The 12,412-nt window shown below is 36.7% G+C and overlaps 1 protein-coding gene across 1 annotated transcript in view; it reads left to right on the top strand.

Moving 5' to 3' along the window:
• The window catches only part of LOC121367754 (multiple epidermal growth factor-like domains protein 10), a 41,753-nt gene that overhangs the window by 17,834 nt on the left and 11,507 nt on the right, over nucleotides 1-12,412 (top strand). The window contains exons 5-11 of the mRNA XM_041492104.1: nucleotides 129-283; nucleotides 1,762-1,862; nucleotides 2,937-3,016; nucleotides 7,141-7,239; nucleotides 7,854-7,967; nucleotides 9,215-9,313; nucleotides 9,567-9,689. Coding sequence (XP_041348038.1) covers nucleotides 129-283; nucleotides 1,762-1,862; nucleotides 2,937-3,016; nucleotides 7,141-7,239; nucleotides 7,854-7,967; nucleotides 9,215-9,313; nucleotides 9,567-9,689 — 771 coding nt within the window. The remainder of the gene's footprint in view (nucleotides 1-128; nucleotides 284-1,761; nucleotides 1,863-2,936; nucleotides 3,017-7,140; nucleotides 7,240-7,853; nucleotides 7,968-9,214; nucleotides 9,314-9,566; nucleotides 9,690-12,412) is intronic.

The raw sequence follows: 12,412 nt of genomic DNA, 5'->3' as shown, positions 1-12,412 counted from the left end.
TTTAAATAGATAATATAGTTTAATGTTCCACCCATTCAGTGATAACGATTTTAAAAAGTAAAACTGTAATTGGAATACTGTAGTTCATCAGTTCTAAATAGTAACTGCTATGAATGTTTTTCATGTAGAATTACCAAAAGTTTACATCGGTCAGAACGCGGCATACGGGTTCTACAGCTACGAGGCCGCCATCAAAGCCTGGTATGACGAGGTAGCCGACTATGGGTTCGGCGTTGGAAGAGTAGGTGATGATGAAACCAAGAAGGTCGGCCATTACACACAGGCTAGTATTGTTTGATATGACTTAACAACATTACTGAGAAGATAGGCCATTAAACACAGGCTAGTATTGTTTAGTATGACTTCAGTTCAATTCAATTAACAGTATTACTGAGAAGATAGGCCATTACACGCAGGCTATTATTGTTTTATATGTTGATAGTATTACTGTGGAGATAAGCCATTACACACAGGCTAGTATCGTTTTATATGTTGATAGTATTACTGAGAAGACAGGCCGTTACACACAGGCTAATATTGCTTAATATAACTTAATTATTACTACTGAGAAGATAAGCCATTACACACAGGCTAGATTTGCTTAATATGACTTAATATTATTACAAAGAAAGTAAGCCATTACACACAGGCTAGTATTGTTTAGTAGTTTAGTATGACTTAATAGTATTACTGAAAAGATAGGTCATTAAACTGAGGCTGTAACTGTTTAAATATGACTTATTGCTGAGAAGATGGGTCATTATACAATTGATAGATCAGCCATTGTTTTAACTTACTTTGACTTGTTATGACTTACTGGTATTATTGTGTAGCTAGGACATTATAAAAGAATGGTATAGTGTGATATGAACGTATCATGAAGTTCAACATCTAAACGAGTCAGTGCACTTCGTGATGCAAGCAAAGTGTTTGTAAGGTGGTTTCTAAATTGGTTCTCGTTTTTATTAATAACAATATTTATCAAATTATTCAAATTTCATGTATGTAAAGTTTCTTTTGGACGTCCGTATATTTCTGAGAAGGTCGGCCATTACACACGGGCTAGTATTATTTTAATATGACTTATTATTAACAAGATCGGGAATAACACACTGGCTATTATTGTTTTAAAGGGACTGTCCTGAGTTTGCAGCCATTGTAAGATGTTTGCGATAACAGAGCCTTGCTGGCGACTACTATTTCAGACTAAATACATTTTCATGTTTAGATTCCCAGTGTCTGTATATCGAATGTGTTTGCGGTCGTATGCTAATGTTTGTAGCACACAGTTTTTACTTTAATTCATGATATATATTTTTTTCGTACGTACGAACTTATTGTCCGGCTTGGGCTACTACAAGCATTAGGACAACAACAAACACCTTGTAAATACAGACACTGATATTCTAAATAAGAAAATGTATTTAATTTGTACGTTACGTCATCGAAAAGGCTCTGTTGGTCACACAATGGTTGTTAACTCAGGACTGTCCCTTTAATATGATTTTTTCCTAAGAAGATAGGTCATTACACATATAATAGTATTGCTTTATTGTGATTTATTATTCATTGAAACTCAACGTGAAACTTAACTATATTTATTTATTTATTTATTTATTTATTTACTTATTTATTTTTATTTATTTATTTATTTATTTATATTTATTTCTTTACTTATTTATATTTATATTTATATTTATTTATTTATATTTATTTATATTTATTTATTTATTTATTTATTTATATTTTTATTTCTAATAGATTGTTTCGGCAGTTGCTATACGAATTGGCTGTGGATCGGCATATTGCGAAAACAGTGTATACGCCAGTAAAATACATCATATATGTAACTATGCCGTAGGGTAAGTAACCCACCTCGGCAGTGTAGTGGTTCAGCCATCAGACTTGAGGCTGGTGGCCTCGATGTTGGATTTGCACCTCGATAACAGCTTCCTTGCAGGGCATCTCAGTTGATAGATGTAAGGCCACTACACCTCCCCCTCTCTCTCTCTTTCTCACTCTCCCCCCCCCCCCCCCCCCCCGCTTCTTAAAACGGGGCCCAAGACTGTGGATTAGGGGTTAGTGAGAGAGACGTCGGTGTAATGACCATAAACGTACCCATTTAAGTTATCGTTTGACGAAACTACTAGATTACATTGATTTATCAATCATCGGATTGGATGTCAAGCATTTGGTAATTTTGACATATAGTCTTACAGAGAAACTCGCTATCTTTTTTTATTAGTAGCAAGAGATCTTTTATATGCACCATCGCACATACAGGATAGCACATACCACGACCTTTGATATACAAGACGTGGTGCACTGGCGAGAAATACCTCCAATGGGATCGACCCCTACCCATTAAGTCTCGCTATGAGTGGAAGTCAGTACAAGGATGCGAACTCAGTACCTACCAGCCTTAAATCTGATGGTTTAACCACTACACCACCGCGGCCGGTAAAAATAACTTGGTCAAGTAATCCGCGCCACTCCTCCATCAGTGTTCAGGATGCCAAGTGCACTGGTACAACTCGTTTTCTATCATATCACATTAACCTAACTTTAGGCGCAAAAACCAGTTCAGCGAGTGACTGCGATCGCTTTGCCTCATCACCATGTAAAAGATCTGGTGTGAGACCATGATTAAAGTTTATATCTGAGGACAGAAAATTTGCTAACCTATTTATGGGTTACCCAACCCCACCCCCACCCCCCCCCCCCCCCCCCAAAAAAAAAAAAAAAAAAAAAAAAAAAAAAAAAAAAAAAAAAAAGAGAAAAAGAAAAGAAACCACCAACTAATTTAGAGATGGGTTACCGGAAAGAGGTTTTTTGGCATAATCCATAAATGTTTTAGACGCCTGACGACAGCGCGACTCTTTAGACAAGTTATTACTTGTTAGTTGTTTCTACTTTCTGTGCTTTTGTTTTTGCAGACAGAGTTCCATAAAATACCCGTACATAAGTGGCACCAGCGCTGCAGCATGTCCCAACAAGCAATCTGGCAACCTATGTGGTAAGTAATGCTAGGATCAGACTGTCAGCAGAAGAAAGTTGGCCAACTCGACGGTTTCATTGTAATTTCTCAAACTTCCGACTTACGACGGGTGTGCTTAGATTATAATTCCATTTTATAATTACTGTTTTGTAATAGGCGTCTGGATTGGTTAAAATGCTATCACGTGATCTAAAAAAAACCCACCCCGTTCACGTGAACGTGAAAACTGCACTTTTTCGGTAAACAAATAAAAACAGAATGTTATTACCGGAACTACTTTTTATCAAGTACGTCAACAACGGAATCCCAGAGGTTTCCATCGTTTCTATTTTTACCCCAATATTGTCTGCACTGTGAGTGACAGTGACAATTCAGACTTTAAAGGACTCCGGTTTTGAACTGAGACACATAATGTACATGGCAAGCCACAAAAACGAAACTTCTATTAGAAGATATAGCAGAGAATGCTCAACAAATCAAAAGAGAGACACGAGCGCAGCTTTGTCACATTTAACAAAAACACCAAATCGACAACTTACACGCGCGAAAACACATGCGCCTTCATGCACAATCACGCGACCTGTCCTTTCCGAGAATAATATCACACAATCAGAAACTTCCTCTGAAATCCACACACACAGTAACACTGAAACCACTTTATCCCTTTCAAGTCGGTCTTCACATTCACTTTTCACTAATTCAACTTTTGGCAACTGCAATTTTAATATAGTAATTGATAAATCTTATAAATAATTTGACGCTCTCCCTTATATTAATTAGTTCAAAATACATACTCTAACCGCTTTACAACAAATCTTCCATTTAAATATATAGACCGTTCAATTGTTAACTAATTATCGTTTGATATTTTTGAAGAAAAAAACTGTTTGCGTTATCAGTTGATGTTCAGTTATTTTAAATTTTATAACCTTTTATCCACATTTGATTAAAAAAATTAAAATTTATAAAACCTTATGTAAATCATTATAATGAATCGGAGATTTCACAAGAAAACCCCCGAATGTAACTTCCTAAGGGAATTCCCTTATTTGTGTATTGATACAGTTGCAAATCATTACGGAATAGAGTTCGATTGGGGTTTTTTAATATAGTTTTGTATAATGGCAATATTAATGCATTTGGAATTATAAGAATTGAACGTTATATTTTTGACGTTCATGCGATGATAAACACCAAACCCGTTTTACACACGTATTTATGAACGGCTTCGCGCTAACGCACTACGCCATTCATACAGTGTGTAAAACTATTAAAATAAAGACATTTGCACGTGCTCCTCGTTGTCACTGCAAGAACCGACTGACATGCGAGAATCGAGAAACGATTTCCCATAAAAACACTGACAGTAGATTAGTTGGGGCTATTATAAACAAGTGGATACCATTGTATTTGAAACCATTTATGTTTCCATCCTGTATCCACATCCTCAAGCCCCTCCGTGTTCACTCCACACTCACTCCGATGATAACCATATAAAAAAACCCCATTAAACACAAAATAATATGGCTCAAATTGTGTGAATATTGCGTTCTCTGTGTCTTTGTCGCTAATAGTCCTGCCTGTAGGATGGTGCATATAAAAGATCCTTTGCTGCTAATCGAAAAGAGTAGCCCATGACGTGGCAACAGCGGGTCTCTCTCTCTCTCTCTCTCTCTCTCTCTCTCTCTCTCTCTCTCTCTCTCTCTCTCTCTCTCTCTCTCTGTCTCTCTCTCTTACTCTCTCTCTCTCTCTCTCTCTCTCTCTCTCTAAAAACAGTCAAACCTGTCCTAGCGGCCACCTGTATTCAGCGGTCACCTGCCTTAAGCGGCCTCGTTTTTCCCTCCCAAACGATTTATAACGTAAATACACCTGTAATAAGCGTTCACCTGTCTAACGCGGCCAGCGGCCACCCAAATCGCTAAAATACCTGTATGAAGCGGCCACAGTAAATGTTTACTATTATATAAATGGGATATTTAACAACAGCGATAAGGCGCGGCAAATAACCGATCTTCACACCTTCAGGAATACTAGTACCCATTCAGTCCCGACATCTGTACTGTGTATCAATTAAGAAAGTATGACTATGGAAAGCATCTAACTGCCTGTCACGGGGATCCTATAATACCCGTAACTGAATGAAACACGATTGTCCAAATATCTCTCCTAACTGTATATCTATTAGATCTCTCTGTAACGGGCAGTTATACCCGCTTGTGGCTCGTCTAGGTATGATCAGAGATAAGATCTATATATAAAGTATATATAATATAGCACGTTTAGTTCACTAGAAAACACAACAAAAACACAATACACTTTGGAATCTGTATTAACCTACGCTGACAAATGTACGCCGTAGTAGGTAATTAACAACAACAAATAATAACAACCCAGAACTGATCACTTAATTAGTTAATCTCTAGGTGTCTAGTTTACACAATATGCTAATCACTTCACCGTGGCACAACACCCACACGTGTGATAATTGAGAAACGCTTCCAGGAGAACTTAATTAATAAAGGAATTACAACTCTGTTCCTAACTGGTTAATTTTTAATTAACCCTTACTACTCGTTCAATAACGCGTGATAATTGAGAAACGCTTCCAGGGGAACTTAATTAATAAAGGAATTACAACTCTATTTCTAACTGGTTAATTTTTAATTAACCCTTACTACTCGTTCAATAACCTTGTAACACAGAATTAATACTGGTACCTATCACAATAAAGACAATAACCTACAGTTTACCTAGGTCCTCTAGGATGACTGGCTAAGCTTTAATAATATATATAGAACAGTGAGCCTACAGTATTACTGCGTCAGATGAGCGGCAGCACCGTCTAAATAATATTGGTATAATACAGTATTAAAATATTTAAAGTCACATCAATCACATCAAGGTTATACACAGGGCAGAAATAAAATTATTTACCAGTCCGGACGGACAGCGATCCCTGGAAGCCTTCCTATGTTTCTCCCCGATATCTCTAAAACCCTAGCTATTTATTATAAAACCAAATATCGCCTGGGGGCACATCGCGGTACCTCACGTATCATCTGATATTTCCACCTCTCACAGAGTCGGTACATTTCCTTAGATGACCAGACATTCTGTCGCCAGTCGCCAAAATCACGGTTGTAAAAACCGCACTCGCGGAGGTATTACGTAACTACTGGTCCTGGTCACCTGGGCTTAAATGCATATGGAACTGCACACGGCCCTCTAAAACAATTAATATCGCCACAGGCGAAAACAAAATTAAGAGCATGTTCCGTCACACTGCCTCTGGGCAGGCTACGTTTGACATTTGTAGATTCACTTACTATGACAATACACCGCATGAAGTAGAAATTAAATAAATAAATGGAAAGAGAAAACAAACTTGATGAGAACGGTTGATTTAATACATTCCAGCTGCAGTTTTTCCTGAAGGAGGTGACAGCAAAAGCTTATTTATAGTAAACTGTGAAGCACACATCCATTAATTAGCAGTAAAGGCGCTAAAACAAGCGGCCACTTTTATTTACTTCCTTGTGTGACCGCTTAAGACAAGTTTGACAGTATATATATTATACAAACCATTTTATAGTTTTATTATTAAGGCTCCCCCCCCCCCCCTCTAAAAATAACGTAAACACGCTTCCAAAAGAGTTCAGTGCAATTGAATTTTTAAATACAAACTCCTACACATCAAATAATCATAATAATAATAAATAATAATAATAATTATTATAATTATTATTATTATTATTATTATTATTATTATCCTACTTGCTGTTATTTGCGATTGATATTGTAACGAATTAATTGATTGGAACGTACAGTTGCTCATTGTAATAATTATTAGAATTTTCCAGCAATTTATACATCGCTGTGGTGTTAATATACACTTTTATACAGAAATTATAATCGTGAAAAGTAAATTTTAAAGATTTGCGTAATTTTATATTTGGACCTGAACGCAAACCGATCTTGCAAAATGAGATATCGGGTAAATACAAAGAAGGCGATCGGCAGTACAATTCAAAAGATGAGAATCGGTCAGAACGATTAGTAACTGTTAAAAAAGGCCTTGCGTACTTTATTATAGATTTCAGTTGTGTGTATGTGATATTACTAAGGTGTTTGTTTGTTTGCAGACTGTGGTGGGAAACTGTGCTTTAACGGAGGAACCATGGACATAAGCACTTGCACCTGTACCTGTCCAACTCTGTATAAGGGTGACTTGTGTGAAACCCGTAAGTAAAACTTTTAGTAAATAATCCAGGAAAGCACCATTTAACCTCCCGGGTCTCCTCCTGTCTTAGACGGAAGAACTGGCCCACGGCAAAAGCAGTTTGCTCTGAACGTGCACTTTAAATAATTTCCAATCCAATCTTCACTTATCGAACTTTTCTCAAAAAGTGCACCAGAACTGGTATATCAAAGGCCATATAGAATATCCCTTGCAGCTAATGGGTATAATATAGTGGTTGTCTCTAATACTACGTGTGGAAAATAACCAAATGATTCATATCCAATTTCCCATATCGCTCGCCCCACCTATTTCTCTCCTTTCTCACTTCCTCTATCTCTATCCCTCTTTCTGTCTGTCTCTCTGTCTCTGTCTCTGTCTCTCTCTGTCTCTCTCTGTCTCTCTCTCTCTCTCTCTCTCTCTCTCTCTCTCTCTCTCTCTCTCTCTCTCTCTCTCTCTCTCTCTCTCTCTCTGTCTGTCTCTCTGTGTTTGTGTCGGTATCTGTCTGTATCTGTCTGTCTGTTTCTCTTTCTCACGGATTTTATCATACGAATTTTATTGTCAATAGTTTGATTTTTTTTCTTAACTTTCAAAAGCAGTTGTTGTTGTTGTTTTCAGTGGATTGTCCAACACTAGATCCAAGCTCCTGCAGTATCTATACATTGGACAAATGTCAAACCAACCTCTATGTGCGTAACACGTGTCCTCAGCGTTGTGGTATCTGTCCGAAACGTAAGTAAAGAGGACGTTACATATAAATGACCTTTAGGTAGCACACCACTGTTTACTTGTCTTACTTGTTGTAGCACTTATTGTAGTCCGAGTTAGGAAATAATTCCTCAGAAAAAATTATGATACAAAATTCTGAAATGCCTTTTAAAACCCTTCTTTGATCATTACAAGTAGGTTGACGTCTTTTGTATTTAAGTAACGCATTGGTTTGAAATTCCTTTTTGTATTTAGTACTAACTGATAAATCTGTGCAAGTGGTATTCTGTCAATTGTATAAGAGCAACATGAGCCGGTGCTCTGTATGAGGGTGGCTAACATTTTATGGTCGATTTATTCAACTTATTTGTCGTGCTTATATCAAATTAAGCTTCAATCATGCTTTCCTGGGCATACTGCTCAGCTATCTGGGCTGTCTGTACAGGACAGTGGGTTAATTGTTAATGGTTGGTGATTAATGAGAGATAGAGGGTGTAGTTGTCTTAGAACCTACCCATTGAGTCGTTAAAACTCGCTCTGGGTGGAAGGAAGCCGGTAGCCAGGCGGCGAAGTCTATGCCTATCAGCCTTAATGAAGTCCAATGGCTTAACGACAACACCACCGAGATCGGTGTGGTCGACCTATGTTGATTGTTTGCACGGTAGTTTAAGGGAGAGTACTCCCTAGAATTAGTTCGTCACGTGAACGTCTTGATATCGAATTTTTCACAGAATATATTCTGACATGGCCATTATGTGAATTACATGGGAGTTAGGTACAGGTCACCAGCTGTGTATGTATGGCTGGGAATTATGTACAGGTCATCAGCTGTGTATGTATGGCAAGGGATTATGTACAGTTCACCAGCTGTGTATGTATGGCTGGGAGTTATGTACAGGTCACCAGCTGTGTGTGTATGGCTGGGAGTTATGTACAGGTCAGCAGCTGTGTGTGTATGGCAGGGGATAATGTATAGCTCACCAGCTGTGGACGAAGGACTAGAAGAACAACATATTTTTTTTAGAACTACAGTTACATATTTTACATATAAAAATCTCTCAAATGTGTGTGTGTGTGTGTGTGTGTGTGTGTGTGTGTGTGTGTGTGTGTGTGTGTGTGTTTTTGAATATCTATATTATATATATGGATGGATGGATAAATGGATGGAAGCATATATGGATGTATGTATGGTTCGTGTATATATATATATCATAACTATACATAATAGATGAAACAATTTGATAGAATAAAACGATACATTTGTTTTTCAGCATGCAATGGTTTATCGTGTCAAAACCTGGGCACCTTGGACTTGAATACCTGCAAGTGTCAGTGTCTTTCAGACTACTCGGGGACGTCATGTGAGACACGTACGTATTGTATTTATCATCGCAGGCGGACCTTCATAGGTTTATCGACATGGGGGAAGGGGGTGCAAGGCTGGATGCATGCTTTTTCTAGGAACGGCATACAACTTTTAAAAAAACGGCATCAGCACTGTTTCAAGGTACACTAACATCATAATATTCAAATTTTAAATTCGTTTATACATTATTAATGCAAAAACAAAAAATCAGACTCAGATTTACATTATTAATTCGATTTGTTTCGCTGTTTCCATAGTAACCTGTCCGACATCTCAGAGCTCGTGGTGTGCTTCCCGAACAACAGATGACTGCACCCGCTACTACAATCTTCCGTATATTTGCCCCATACAGTGTGGAAGCTGTGAGAAACCCGCAGCGCGTGAGTACTCAATTAGGTTCATAACTGTACGAGAGGTGATTGAGGTGCTTGCGTCGCAGAATCGAACCACCTCAGTGAATCCATATTTTCTCGTTACAACCAGTGCACCACAACTGGTCAAAGGCTGTGGTATGGTATCTGTTTTCCTGTCTTTGGGAAAGTGCATAAAAGATCCCTTGCTGCATTAGGAAACATGTAGCGGGCTTCCTCTGTTGACTCCATGTCAGAATTACCAAAATTAGGGGATAATATTCTAATACTACAAATAAGAGTATCTGTACGAAAGTTTTATTATGTTTTATTAAACAAATCTCACAAATTTAAAAAAACGAATTATCGATTCTCCTTTCTTACTATATTCAGTGAAAATGCTTGTACTGTAGTAAGTAAAAGTATGACGTAATATTTGTTTCTTTCTTTTGACGTGACGTCACTGACTTAAGCTAAGATTCCATATACGCGTTATGCGGTATGCGAATGCGACAAAAAAATGTAAAACATGTAAATACAACAGCTTGATTCCATATGTCCGACTGCAAATGCGATTTGCGTAGACGGCAAACTGGATCGCTCAGTGTAGCTATTGGTGCGAATGCGTAGACAAAATCGGATGGGAGATTTTTATACTTTACACCACGGAATTATCGTTTCTCTCATTCTTACGTATGTAAGATATCCCATGGAACAAAGACTGAAAACACATGAGTATTCGGATTTATGGGATCACACAAATCGCATACCTCGTACGCATTCGCATTCGCATTTGCATACCGCATACCGCGTATATGGAATCTTAGCTTTAGGAGTGGAGTAAAGGCAAATTTATTAGTATTGCAGTCTGTATTTTGAACATGATTTATTGTAATAGAGAATACACTAAAAATATGTTTTCGTGTACTGTTAATTTTTGTTGCAAAACGTATATATATGATTGGACTTTACATTTAGGGGTGTTTCAACCTCATATAGAATTATTTCGTGCAATTCGCCTGTATTAATTTTGGACAAGACCACGTTGATAGGGTGGGTCTACAAGTTAATAACTTTCCTCATAGCTTTTCACTTATTATTTTTTATAAATATATGAAATAATATTCATTTACGAAATGGTAAGTATTATTTTCGTGAGCTTTTCAATATTTTGCGATATTTTAAAACAGTTATTGTTGTTTAAAAATGCGTTTACAAAATTGGTAATCATTTCCATCTTGTCTTCTTTATCAATTTCATTTTACCAAAAGTTATGTTCTAAACAAAAATGGTGTACTTCAGATTGTGATACAATTATTTCTGATTAACCTGTTTGTGGCATTTTGGGAACACAGACTAGAATAGCAGGCAATAAGACACACGATCGAATTGACTGTGCTGCGATCGATCAGGGACCGGACCTTACTGGGGGAGGGTGGGTGTCCATTGCTGCTAATTCGTGTTAATAATTAAAATGGCAAAACGAAAAGATTTAGAAAATTTGCGTCAAAAAACAACGGAAGGTGTATACATCAGATCGAGAGCTAGATGGATAGAAGAGGGTGAACGCATTACTAATTACTTTTGTAACTTGGAAAATAGAAAATTTATTAGTAAATCCATAACAGTTATTGAAAAAAACGATGGTTCTATTATTACAGATAAAAAAAAAAATTATGAACGAAACAAAAGAATTTTATCAAAAGCTTTATTCTCTTAAAAAAAGTATAAGCGACACCAATCTAAATTATTTACTTTCAGATCAAGATTTAAATAAATTAAGTAAAGAACAGGCTGATTCTGTAGAAGGTTTATTAACCTATGAGGAATTATCAAATGCATTGAAGTGCACAAAAAATAACAAAAGTCCAGGATCAGACGGCTTTTCTGCAGAATTCTTCAAATGGTTTTGGAAAGACATAGGCTATTTTGTTCTCAGATCCCTTAATAGTGCTTTTATCAGTGGTGAATTATCTGTTACTCAGAAACTGGGAATAATAACTTGTATACCTAAAGGTGATAAACCGAAACGTTTTCTTAGCAACTGGTGACCGATATCACTTCTAAATGTTGTCTATAAATTAGCATCTGTGTGTATATCCGAACGAATTAAAGAAGTACTTCATTTTCTTATTAATGAAGACCAAACTGGTTTCATGCCGGGTCGTTATATTGGTGACAATATAAGGATATTGTATGATATTTTGTATTATACTGAATCGCATAATATTCCAGGAATATTTCTACGGGTAGATTTCGAAAAAGCATTCGACTGCATTTCATGGCCATATATACATAAAACCCTTTACATTTTCGAATTTGGAACAGATATTAAACGCTGGATTTCTGTTTTTTTTTACCAAAATATAAAAAAGTGTTATAGTTAATGGAAATACGTCTTCATCATTTAATATATATAGAGGCTGTAGGCAAGGTGATCCATTATCTCCTTATATATTTCTTCTCTGTGTAGAAATTCTTGCAGGAATTAAAGGCATCTCAATAAACAATAAAGAATACCTAATTTCACAGTATGCCGATGATACTGATTTTATACTTGATGGTAGTAGAATTTTGAAGAAGCAATACATACCTTGAATATCTTTTCCGAATTATCAGGACTCAATATTAATTATGATAAATCAGAGGTAATCTGTATTGGCTCTCTTAGGAATAGTTCAATACGATATTGACAAAATCTTAATCTAAAATGGAATCCTCCTTCATTTCAAGCACTTGGAATTATTTTTAGT

Source organism: Gigantopelta aegis, chromosome 3, assembly GCF_016097555.1.
Source record: "Gigantopelta aegis isolate Gae_Host chromosome 3, Gae_host_genome, whole genome shotgun sequence".
Classification (NCBI taxonomy): Eukaryota; Metazoa; Mollusca; class Gastropoda; order Neomphalida; family Peltospiridae; genus Gigantopelta; species Gigantopelta aegis.
The sequence above is the reverse complement of the archived record's forward strand: the minus strand, read 5'-3'. Positions and strand labels throughout refer to the sequence as shown.